The sequence below is a fragment of the Nannospalax galili genome, unplaced genomic scaffold (assembly GCF_000622305.1).
Source record: "Nannospalax galili isolate Female #2095 unplaced genomic scaffold, S.galili_v1.0 scaffold768, whole genome shotgun sequence".
In the NCBI taxonomy this organism is placed as follows: Eukaryota; Metazoa; Chordata; class Mammalia; order Rodentia; family Spalacidae; genus Nannospalax; species Nannospalax galili.
This window is the reverse complement of record NW_008360317.1, coordinates 2485543-2497722: the sequence shown is the minus strand read 5'-3', so window position 1 is coordinate 2497722 and position 12180 is coordinate 2485543. Positions and strand designations below refer to the sequence as shown.

The following is a 12180-nucleotide window of genomic DNA, read 5'->3' as shown; positions in this document are numbered from 1 at the left end:
ATTAGAGTGTCCTCTTTATATCAGTATCACATCTAAATCTATATGTTGCTTTTCATCTAATTTTTTCCACTATATAGGTTTTAGATTTTGTCAGTGGTTTTTGTTGTGACTGTTGTAGTCTTATTATCATTAAATATATCTTGACATCTTCTGTTGGTCTAATTTATGGTAACTTGTCTTTTTCATATTTGCAATAAGTTATGCAGATTGGATTGTCCTTGCAAGTTGAATACTTTAGTATATCTTTGGTTAATTCTTTCTAAATGTATTACAATTTGGAAACTATCTTGAATTCTAGTGTTCACCTTTGATTAGTAGATTACTCAGCTGCAGAAAATCTAGAGCATTATTTTTTGTCATTTAGGTTTTTTTTTGGTCTTTTTGAGACAGGGTCTCCCTGTAGCCCCAGCTGTCCTGAAACTCACTACCTAAACCAGGCTGGCCTTGAACTCACAGAGATCCACCTGCCTCTGCCTCCTCAGTGCTGGGATTAAAGGCGTGTGCCACCACGCCCTGCTTGTCATTTAGTTTTGTAGCTGAGAAATCTGAAGTTGATTTGATTCTTGTTTTTTTTTTTAGAAAATGACGCACACCCTTTGAAACTTAAGCTTTTAGATTTTTCTTGATAATCTTAGTTCAGAAATTTCATCAAAATACACCTAATGTGATTACTTTCTCATGATTTTCATTTTGTATTTGAAGATACTTCTCATTTGCAGAACTGAGTTTGGAGTTCTATGACTTCAGTTCTGTGTGGGTGTGCTGTTCTGGCTGTTGGGGTTACCTGTTACATTGCCAGGGACTTACCTAAGTTGATAGTTAATCTCTATTGTTTTTCTAAAACCCTTTTTTTATATTTATTCTGTGTGTGTGTGTGTGTGTGTGTGTGTGTGTGTGTGTGTGTGTATGGGTGCGCACATGCAGAGACCTCACAACAAGGGAGTCACTTCTTCCCTTCCATCAAATGTGTCCCAGGGATTGGCAGCAAGTGCCTTTACCCAAAGAGTCATCTGTGGGTAAAAAATAGGATCTCGGGGCTGGAGAGATAGCTCAGTGGTTAAGAACACTGGTGGTTCTTTCAGAAGACCTGGGTTCAAGTTCCAGCACCCACATGGCAGCTAACAACTGTCCATAACTCCAGTTCCAGGGGATCTGACAGCCTCTTCTGTCCTCCGCGGGCATTGCACGACATGGGTGCACTTACCTACATGCAGGCAATACACATACACATAAAATAAAAAATAATAATAATAAAAAATAGGATCTCAATTGTTCCAAGATTGTGTTCAGCCCTTTTGCCATCTTAATTTACTGACTGCCATCATAAATTCACATCTAATACCTCCAGCTTACTTCAGGATTATTTCGTGGTTGTGCTGAATAAAAGACAAAAATACCCACTTTTTTTGTTGCTTTTAGAGTGTGGTTTCTGCCTGTCTTTCAAGAAATACAAGCCCTTCAGCTCTGTTAATATTGCACTGTACCTTTTGTGGTTTCTAGGATCTTATGATTTTGTGTGTGTGTGTGTGTGTGTGTGTGTGTGTGTACACCTGTTTGTGCATGCCGTGTTAACCCAGATCTACTGATTCTAACTGGTATGCATGTATGTACTTTGCCATTTTGATGGGATTTACGTAGGTAGATATTGATGCATGTTTTCTGCTACCTGTCTTAAACTGGAAATCTGTCTACTCTTTTCCCTGCTTAAATTTTATATTTTGCAGGAAATTGAACATAGGGTCTTGTGCATGCTGTGAAAGCGCTCTGCTGTTTAGCTGCATCTGCATCCCTCTTTTTTGTTACGACATTCACTAAGGTTTTCAGGCTTGCCTCAAACTGTTGTAGGCTAGGCAGGTCTTGAGTTTGTGATTCTCCTGCCTCAGTTTCCCAAGGAACTAGGATTTTAGGCTGTGCCACCAAGTTTGATTAAGATTTTTTTAAAAAAACCCTCTTTTCCTCTTGTTTAAAAACTAGACTTCTTGTGACTGGGGTGAGCTCAATTGGTAAAGTACTTTCTATGCAAGCATGACCACCTGAAATTGATCCACAGCACTTACATAAATTGCCAGATGTGCTTTTAATCCCAGAGCTGGCGAGGTGGAGATCTTTGGAACTCGCCGGCCAGCTAGCCTAGTTAAATCAGTGGATCTCAGATTTCAGGGGGGAAGAGACCCTGGTTTTAAAAAAACAAAGTAGATGGTACCTGAGGACAGCATACAAGGTTGACCTCTCACCCCCCCCCCCCAAAAAAAAACCCTGTACTTTAAAACAATTGTTTTTATTTATGTGTATGAGTGTATTGCCTGCATGCATGTAAGTGACCTGTGCCATGCAGTGCCCATGTGGGTCAGAAGAGGGCATTGGATCTCCTGGAACTGGAGTTATGGACAATTGTTAGCTGCCATGTGAGTTCTGGGAGCTAAACCTGGGCCCTCTGTAAGAACCGCCATGCACTTACTGCTGAGTCACCTTTCCACCCCTGTCCTTCTTAGTTCTAGGATTTTATCCCTTGTCATTGCTTTGTGCCTTAAATAATCGAGTCATCAATCTTAAAAGGGTCAACAAAATGGATTATGTTTTAAAAAGTCAATCCCCTCTTACATCTGCAAAGGACCAGACTAGTGATGGATATTTAAATGCTTTGAGTGCTGGTGAGGTTATGCCTGTCAGCATTGTTTAGTAAATCGAAGGTTAGATGAGTCACATATATTGACTGTCATTGTTAGAAGGTAAAAATTCCATTCATTCACTAAATTTTGATAAAACATGAGAATTTACCCTTAACTTTTAATATTTTTACTTTTTGCCTAGCTTCCAGGAAAAAAGACCACTAAGCTTTGGGTTCCAGATGAAGAAGTTTCTCCCGAGACAATGGTCAAAGTAAGTAACATGCATAAATCTGTTGTTTTTAGTATACTTACTGTATTATGACACTAAAGATACTCAAATTTCTGTTTGTTACATAGATAGGGCCGTCAAAACCACTCAAGTGTTTCCATTTATTGTTACACTATTTCATGTACTGTGAGATGTAGGGCAGTAATGATCAGCCTGGCCATGTAATCCAGTCTGAAGGGAAAAAGTATTTGAAAGCTGCTTCTTCCATGTTTCTGCTTCTTAGAAATCAGCCTTTTAATGACAAAAGAATGCTGATCTCATGGATGTACTCCTGTTTAGTAAAGATGTGTATTCAATTTTAAAGATTAAATTTTCCTTGGGATTTAATAAAACCATTTTCATTTTTAAAAAAGTTATTAATTTGTAAAATTATTTTGTATGTGTGTGAGCCTGCCTAGGCTCATGTAACAAGTCAGAAAACAAATTTCACAATTGGGTTCTCTCCTTCTACCATGTGGAATGCTGGTGGATCAAGCTATGGTCCTCAGGCTTGGTGATAGTAGTCTTTACTGAACCATCTTATTGGCCCATTAGTTAGTAATTTTTTTTTTTTTTGGTCTTTTTGAGACAGGGTCTCCCTGTAGCCCCAGCTATCCTGGAACTCACTATGTAGACCAGGATGGCCTTGAACTCACAGAGATCTGCCTGCCTCTGCCTCTGCCTCCTGAGTGCTGGGATTAAAGGCGTGCACAACCACACCCAGCTAGTTAGTAATTTTTAAAAATTTATTATTTTAATTTTATGTGTATGAATATATTACCTGCATGTAGGTAGGTGCACCATGTTGTGCAATGTCCATGGAGGTCAGAAGGCGTCGGATTCCTCTGGAACTGGAGTTACCAATGGTTATTAGCTACCATGTGGGTGCTGGGAATCAGAATTCAGGTCCTGTCTAAGAGCAGTCAGTGCTCTTAACCACTGAGCTTATCTCTTCAGCCCCAAAGTCAGTAATTCTTAAATTAGGGTTATGCAGAGAGAATATTTCAGCTCCTGGTCTAACTGAAATAGAGAACATTGAATTTATTAAAATCATATATGGTATGTGTCAGCTTCATTTCAATCTACTGTCAAAATGTGAAGGTTAAGAGCAAATGCCCTGAATATTGAGTTTTTTTAGTTATAATTTCTTATCTACTCTACTGGACTCACACCCACATTGTCCGTCTCCATCCCTCTGACCTTTCCTCCCTTTGTTTTTATGTATCTATGCTCCATAACATGAATTACCTTTTCGCATTGTTCCAGCTTCAGGTTCTGAGATGTATATGTGAACCTATAAAGCAGTCCTTACTTAGCTTCTTAGCAGCATTGAATGATACTGGGTATGAGTCTCATCATAAATCCATTTTCTCAGCATTGGTTTCAAGCAGCAGTTTCGTGTCATTGAACCAGCACTGGATGAGAAGACTGGCTTCTTACAGTTGAGTTTATGCTTATCAAATACCTAGGAAAGGCTTCTTGATGTCTGCCATATGCTGGCACTGTTCAAGACTCAGTTCTTGTTGACTTAGTTTTTTAAAAAACTGAGATGATAGTCAAAAAGAGAAACTATGGACATTTTTCAAAGAGGTAATGTGTAAAAAGGCATGTTGAGGATTGTAATAAATGGAAAAGTCCTTAAATACTTCATTATAAAATGTACAAATGTATCAGTTCTTAAGCAGAAAAATAGAGTTACAGTTGGGAACTTTTTGTGATTGAGGAAATTGACATGATTTTACTTCTAGGTTCTAAAAGACATGATACATGTTTGGGGAACTTTAAAAATAACAGAAGAACTAGTCTTTTGTGAAGTGACCTTCCCTCCCTTCCTTGGAAGATGAAACATCTTTTTTGTTGTTGTTGTTGTTTGTTGTATTTTTGAGACAAGGTCTCCCTGTAGCACCTGGAACTCACTATGTAGACCAGGCTGGCCTTGAACTCACAGAGATCTGCCTGCCTCTGCCTCCTGAGTGCTGGGAGCCAAGGTGTGCGCCACCACCACCTGGCTTGAAACATCTTTACTTTAAAACATTGCCTTATCTTCATCTATCATTCTTCATCCTAGAAAAGAATAATTCTGTTCTTAAGATGCATCCATTAAACTTTTTCTAATTTTTAAGATTGATGTGGAAATTCTTTTATATGTAAATTCTGCATTTTATTTGGCAATTTGTCTTTTAAATAGATTCAGGCTATTAAAATGATGGTTCGATGGCTGCTTGGAATGAAAAATAATCACAGTAAATCAGGAACTTCTACCCTAAGATTATTAACAACAATATTGCATAGTGATGGAGATTTGACAGAACAGGGGAAAATTAGGTATGTAATATTTCTAAATTATTTGGATTATGTAGTATTTCAACTTCTGGTCTGTTAAATGTTGGAATTTCTCTTTTTAAAGATAATTAGTATTGCTTTTGTAGGTACTTATGTATTTTATTATGATATCCTTTTGTACAGTGGTTTTTGCAAAATGATAGGTGTCTGGCGTAGGATCCTCTTTTTATACACTGCAAATAATTTAAATTCTTGCTTTTTGTAATGGCTAATGTGTAATTGTTGATATTCAGATCTCTAACTACTGTTTTACATTCTTGATGATGTCCCAAGGGAAAAGAACAACTATTGAATCTATTTCTAGAATACAAGTAAATGTGAATTTAAAAAATATTTGATGCATGTCATTTAGAATGCGTACCTTGTTTTTTGCTTATGATTTGTTTTGTTTGAATGATGAAGCATAAATAGTACTGTGTTTTCTCTTTACCCGTAAGTTCCACATCTATGTATTCAACCAAGTATGGTTTTAAAATATCTAGAAAAGAAATATTTTTTCTGTCCTGAAAATATGCAGATTTTTGCCCTTACCATTTCCTACATAAGTCAGCACAACAACTGTTTATATTATAATCTAGAGTTGATTGAAGGTATGTGGGAAGGTTGTGTACCAGATTCCATGCAAATACTGTGCATTTTTGTATAAGAGACTGGAACATCTTTGTTTTTTGTTGTCTTAGGATCCCAAAGGATGACTGACTGTATAGTGATTGAGAACAGAAATGGTGGAACTCAGATTCAGATCCTGAAAATATACACTTTAGGGTGCAGAGTCAAATCCTGGCTCTTAGCACTTCTAATTAGCTGACCTTTGACAAGTTACATTAATTTTTCAGTACCTCAGCTTCCCTGCTTGTCTTACTGTGCTACCATGGTACAGTTAAATATGTTAGCTTATTTAAAACATTATATAGCACAAAAGAACATTGATGATAGTGGTGATTATTTTGTCAGCATTAGCTAAAATTTAGAGGTTTGCTCTCAGTGTAAGCAAATACTGTTTGCCTCTGGTTATGTAAAATAGGAGAATAACCTCCTTCCTTAATGTATCAGTACTTTAATGAAAAGGTGACCATCAGCTGCTTTCTACCTTTCTGTTCCATTCTGTTCTTCCTCCTCCTCTTCCTTCTTCCTTCCCTTTCTCCCTTCTTCCTTCTCCCTCATTTCCCACTTTGATAGTATTGCTTGCTACACAAACACTGTTAACACTGAGCTGCATCTCTTAACACATTCTGTTCTTGTATGTTTTATTCATACCGTCCTCTTTGCCTAGAATGTTAACAGTACATATTAAGTGAAATATTTATTTCAAAATATATATTTATATTAATAACCTGTGCATTCTGAAGGCACAGTTCATGCACATACCCTTTTAAAGTCTAATTAGCTGTTTTTATCCATTCCATAATTTATACATGTCAGTGTTTAGGATTTACATAGTATAAGGATGCTTTGGTTTAAAATTCATACTGCATTTGAGATAATTTTGTACCGGTCAGCTCAGCCAGGTGGAGAAAAACTTTCCTTGGCATTAATATATTTTGTCTCAATTTATTGCTTTTTTTTTCCCCCCTCCTTTTGGAACAGGGTCTCCCTGTAGCCCCAGCTGTCCTGGAACTCACCATGTGTAGACCATGCTGGCCTTGAACTCACAGAGATCTGCCTGCCTCTGCCTCCCAAGTGCTGGGACTACAGGCATATACCACCATACCTGGCTAATTCAGTAGTTTATCCTAATTAATTTATATTAATTATCCCTAGCTGTACTTTAGAAGTTAAGAACATTGGCAGTATGAAGATAGTCTATGCACGTTTAAAGTCATGCAGGTTCTCCCATTTATTAGTAACTTTTATTAGTAAGTTATTTACACTTTTACATGTCTGCAGTAGTATTTTAGCCACTGCATCTGCTTTCATTATACTTGTTTTATGTTTAGTACAGTAGTTGTGATTGACAAATTAGCAAGTTAAGGCATTTATGCCTGATATGTAAGTAAACACTCTCCCCCCCCCACATACACGCATGCACACACACAAATCAGTAATCTAATACTTATAACAGGTAAACTAATGTAAAAAATAGATGTCTTCTATCTTCTAGACATGCCTAAGAGTTATTTTGTATAAGATGAGAAAATTGAATGACTTTAGTGATAGCTAGCATAGACATGTTTAAGAGAAAAATGGCATTTGATATATAAAATACCATCTTTCAAAGTTAAGGAAGCATAGTATGATGTTCAGTATCACTGAATTATTTATATTCTTAGACTGTTCTGGCCACCATAACAGAATACTTCATAGATTAAATAGCTTATAAATAACAGAAGTTACACTAGGTGTGGTGGTGCATGCCTTTAATCCCAGCACTCAGGGAGGCAGAGGCAGGTAGATCTCTGTGAGTTCAAGGCCAGCCTGATCTACATAGTGAGTTCCAGGCCAGCTGCGGTTACAGGGAGATCCTGTCTCAGAAAGACCAAAAAATAAAAATAAATAAATAAAATTAAATTAAAAAACAAACAAACAAACAAATTTACTTCTCATAGTTGTGAAGGCTGGAAGTCCAAGGTCAGGGTGCCAGCCCGGTTGGATTGGGTGAGAGCGCTATCCCAGACTGTAGACTGCCGACTTCTTGCTGTGTCCTCACATGGGAGAAAAGGCAAACAAACTCCTCAGGCCTCTTTTATAAGGCCACTAAATCCCATTTATGAAGACTCTCATCACCTTCCAAAACACACTCCCTCCTAACACTATGGTCTTATCACAGCATTTCAGAGTATTCAGTCTGAAGAGACAGGACGTTTTCTGCTTTCTTCTTCTTATAGAAGATTATTTTAAAAATTAGATGTGTGAGATAAGAATGATTTTTTTTCAGACATATAGAAATCTTATATTCTTTCTTCTTTTTCAGTAAACCAGATATGTCACGCCTGAGACTTGCTGCTGGGAGTGCTATTGTGAAACTGGCACAGGAACCCTGTTACCACGAAATTATCACATTAGAACAATATCAGCTGTGTGCATTAGCGATCAATGTAAGGAAAATGACTAGATAAGACATAATTGGTATATGGTCTTTGAGTTTTAGGAAGAAAAATTTGCTATGATAGCATCAAAACCTTGAATGTTTGTTTTCTTTTGAAAAATTTGTTCATGAGAAAGATTTTGGAATTCTAAAATTGGCATTTGTGTTTTGGAAGCTAGTATACTATACGTGATTTGTAATGCACAGTTGTTCCAGTCTATAAAGTTACCACAAGTGCTGAATTGGTTTGTGCTGAATCATTGCTCCTGGTAGAATATAGAGTAGATTGTTTTAAGGCTCTAATCACAAATTTTTCATCAATAGCTCAGTGTACAGCCTTGTTTTATGCAGCTTTCTACTTAAAGATCCCTCATTTGCAATACATGCATACCTATTCCATTCACATTGAGCTCTTAGCCAATAGCACCATAACCCATTCCTGAATAAAGTGTTTATATAGCACATAGTTTTCCCTGTAAAGCACATTGCAGCCTTCTTGTGCTTAGGAGTCACTCTGTTTGGGAGCCATTGTAATTTCTGAATCACCAACAAGAACAAAAGTGTGGCACCAAACAGACCACAACAAGGACCCCTATCTATAGTATGAGAGCTGAAATAAGAAAACAGGTCTCCTTTCCCACCTCAGCTAGGGATATGTGTGTCAGGCTACTCCACTGTTTTGATGCTCTGCATTTCTGTTTGCTACTGACCATAAAATTGCTGAAAGAATTGATTTTCAAATTACAAATAATGAGCTGATTTGGAATCTGTGAGTAAGGAATTTCCCAGAATTAAAAAGCCAAACATATAGTTTCATAAAGACATAGGGCAGACAATTTCAGGGTAGAAATATTCATTATTATTTACAGTTAAACATTAAAGTTTTGGGGATTGAATAATGATTTAGTTGGTAATGTGCATATTGTGCAAGCATGAGGACCTGAGTTTGATTCCCAGTACCCAAATTAAAAAACAAAAGGCTAGGTGTGGTGGTGTGTGGTCACCTCCAGCGGTGGCCGCTCCTCCGTTCTCGTAGGTGCTCCTTCGTTCTCACGGGTGTCGAGGCTGCTCCTCCACCTGCCCTGGGCTGAGGCCGCTCTCCTGCTCGCCTGGTGTTGAGGCCGCTGTCCTGCTCACCCAGTGCTGAGGCAGCTCTCCTGCTTGCCCTGTGCTGCCTCCTGTCATCGCTGCTTCTGCCCAGTCCTGGATCCCAGGGTTGGTGAGGAGACTGCGTCAGCAGAGCCACATTCAGACACAGGAGACCAGGTTCAGTGACACAAGTCTGGTTTATTGCAGGAAGGCACAAACTTATATAGGGGTAGTGGTCCAATCACAGCACAAGTAGGCTACCTCATTAGCATAACAAGTTTAGCACCCTATCACAGTACAGCAAGTAGGATACCTTATTAGCATAACAGACTTAACGTCCTATCACAGAATAGAGGGTAGGATGCCTCATTAGCAATACTGGGTTTCAGATTACAGAGCCTGGATTCCTGGAAACCACGTGACCCTGACAGTTGCAATATCACCCTAGGCTCAAGCCTGTCTCCCACAGTGGTGTAAGCATGTAATCCCGGTGCCAGGGATTTTGAAACAGGAGGATTCCTGTGGCACACTGCCTAGACAAATTGGCGAGCCCCAGGTTCCAGTGAAAGAGTCTTCCTCAAATAATAATAATAACAACAAAACAGTAATAATAATAATGTGGTCATATCCTGAGGAATAATACCTGAGGTTGACCTCTGGCGTACACACACACAGTTCAAGTTAGGAGAAAAATTCCAAGTTTATTGATTTCTTAGAGTAATTTTATCACTGAGATATATTATTTTAACGTTTTAACATCAAGAAAATTAAATAAAAAAGACAATAGTAAATGTGGCATCCTAATATGAGTTATTCATTCATAATTTTGTTATTTTACACTGAGTTGTTCTATGTTTTTCCAAGCAGTCTTGCATTATCCAAGAGTTTTACATTATATCAGTGATCACAGTAAATTTTCTCTCTACCCTTCTCCACTTCCTATAACTGCTTACTTTTAAATTAATATTTATGTAAAATGCATGGGCAAAGTCATTTATTATTTTAGTCTTATTTTTATTTTATGTATATGAGTGGTTTGCCTGCATGTCTGTAAGTCCACTTGTGTCATGTAAGTCTGCAGAGATCAGAAGAAGATATCAGTTCCCCTGAAACTGGAGTTAGCTGCCATGTGGGTTCTGGGAATTGAACCTGGGTTCTCTGGAAGAGCAGCCAGTGCTCTTAACGCTAAGCCAACTCTCTAGCTCCTCATTTATTAGTTTTGAATTATAATCACTTAGTCAACATCTTATACTTCATTTTTTAAAATATTCCAAAATCTGTTATTTGCTTTAGTTTTGTTGTTCAGTCATTAAATGAAAAACGTCTAAGAAATGTTTGAAGGAAACCAGTTTACTACTTGGCTTAGTTTTCCTTTATAAGAAAATGTATGCAGTAATTTTTTTATTTGATAAGACATGTAGTCTACTGAATTATTGGATTATTGTTCTAATATTTCTTAGTGCTAATATTAGTAGTCTAATATTTCTGAGTGTTGGCGGTACATTTATTATTGAAGTGGGAATTTATAAAATCAATATTATACTTATGTAACAAGTATGTGAAAACAATTTATTAAATAGTTCTTTTCAGTATTTATTATACATTGCTATTTCTGTCACCAAATAGCTAAGATGAAAGCTGAAATTACTGGGTAAAGATTGTTTTTAAATTCTGTTGAATATGGAACATGTGGTAATGGTTAAAACCTAATTTTTAGCACTTTTTTTTCACAGTGTACAAAATCAACTTATTTAGTACAAGATGCTTAACTCTGCTATTTTAAATTATGTGCCTGTTTACTCTTTTGTAAACCTCCACACATTAAGGGATAATAATCTGTGTCTGTCTCCCTTACTCTCTGCTATTCACATTTTGCCATTTGTCTTCATTGTTTTCCATTAATGTCCCTTAGCAGTCCCATATCTTACTTTTCAGTTTCCTTTCTGTGTTGACACAGCTTATTCCCCTGTTCTTAAATTCTCTTCCTTAGTTTCTCTCTAGTCTTTTTCTCTGACTACATTTTTCCAACTTTTCCTTTAATTCTCTGTGTTTAATGATCTGTACATGATCAACTTCTCTGTTTATTCATTCTTCGTCCACCTCATCATTTCTGATTCTTTTAGTTAGATACAGTGTATTTGTCCTTAGAATTCCCTCCAGATTCTCTCTATAGTCCCCTACTATGTACAAAGCTGAGCCTTGTGCTTTAGCTATATATGTACATGTGGTTTGTTTCCTTACTTGAGTTGAGACTTTTTAAGAGTAAAGTTGTTTTTGAGAGGCCCTTATCATATGTTTGAATAGACAACAAATGTGAAGGAATAGAGATTGAATAATATGATGCAATATAATTTAATAATTGCTTAGGTATTTTGGAATTTGAAACTGAGTTCATGAAAAACCTCTACTTTGTATTAGGAATGTGCTAGACATTGTTCTAGATTTTGGAAATATAAAGCTCAGTAACTCATGGCTGCAGTACCCCAAAAGCTAACAGCCCCTAAGAGTAGACTAGAAAATAGAGCTCAATGTTAGTTGGGCATGCTAGTGCATACCTTTAATATCAACGGAGGCAGAGGAAAAAGGATCTCTGTGACTTCAAGGTTAGCCTGGTCTACATAGTGAGACCCTGTCTCAAGAAAATGTAGATGTTGATAATACAGTGAGGTACACAAAGTAATTAAATACTTAGACAATGCTAAAAGAAGCTTTAAGGATAATTTGTACTAAAAAGCCCTCTAAAGTGGACTGCGTTGTGTTGAAGGCTAAAGTCAATTTCATATTAATACAGCTTGTAATTTTTTCCCTTATACTTAGCCAATTATTTTTAACAGTAGTTAGAAAGT

The 12180-nt window shown here is 37.1% G+C and overlaps 1 protein-coding gene across 8 annotated transcripts in view; it reads left to right on the top strand.

Annotated features, from left to right (window-relative positions):
• The window catches only part of Pds5b (PDS5 cohesin associated factor B), a 217219-nt gene that overhangs the window by 180413 nt on the left and 24626 nt on the right, over window positions 1-12180 (top strand). For all 8 annotated transcript variants that reach the window (XM_008825016.3, XM_029559633.1, XM_029559635.1 and 5 more), the window contains 3 exons: window positions 2812-2880; window positions 5066-5202; window positions 8132-8255. In XM_008825016.3, coding sequence (XP_008823238.1) covers window positions 2812-2880; window positions 5066-5202; window positions 8132-8255 — 330 coding nt within the window. The remainder of the gene's footprint in view (window positions 1-2811; window positions 2881-5065; window positions 5203-8131; window positions 8256-12180) is intronic.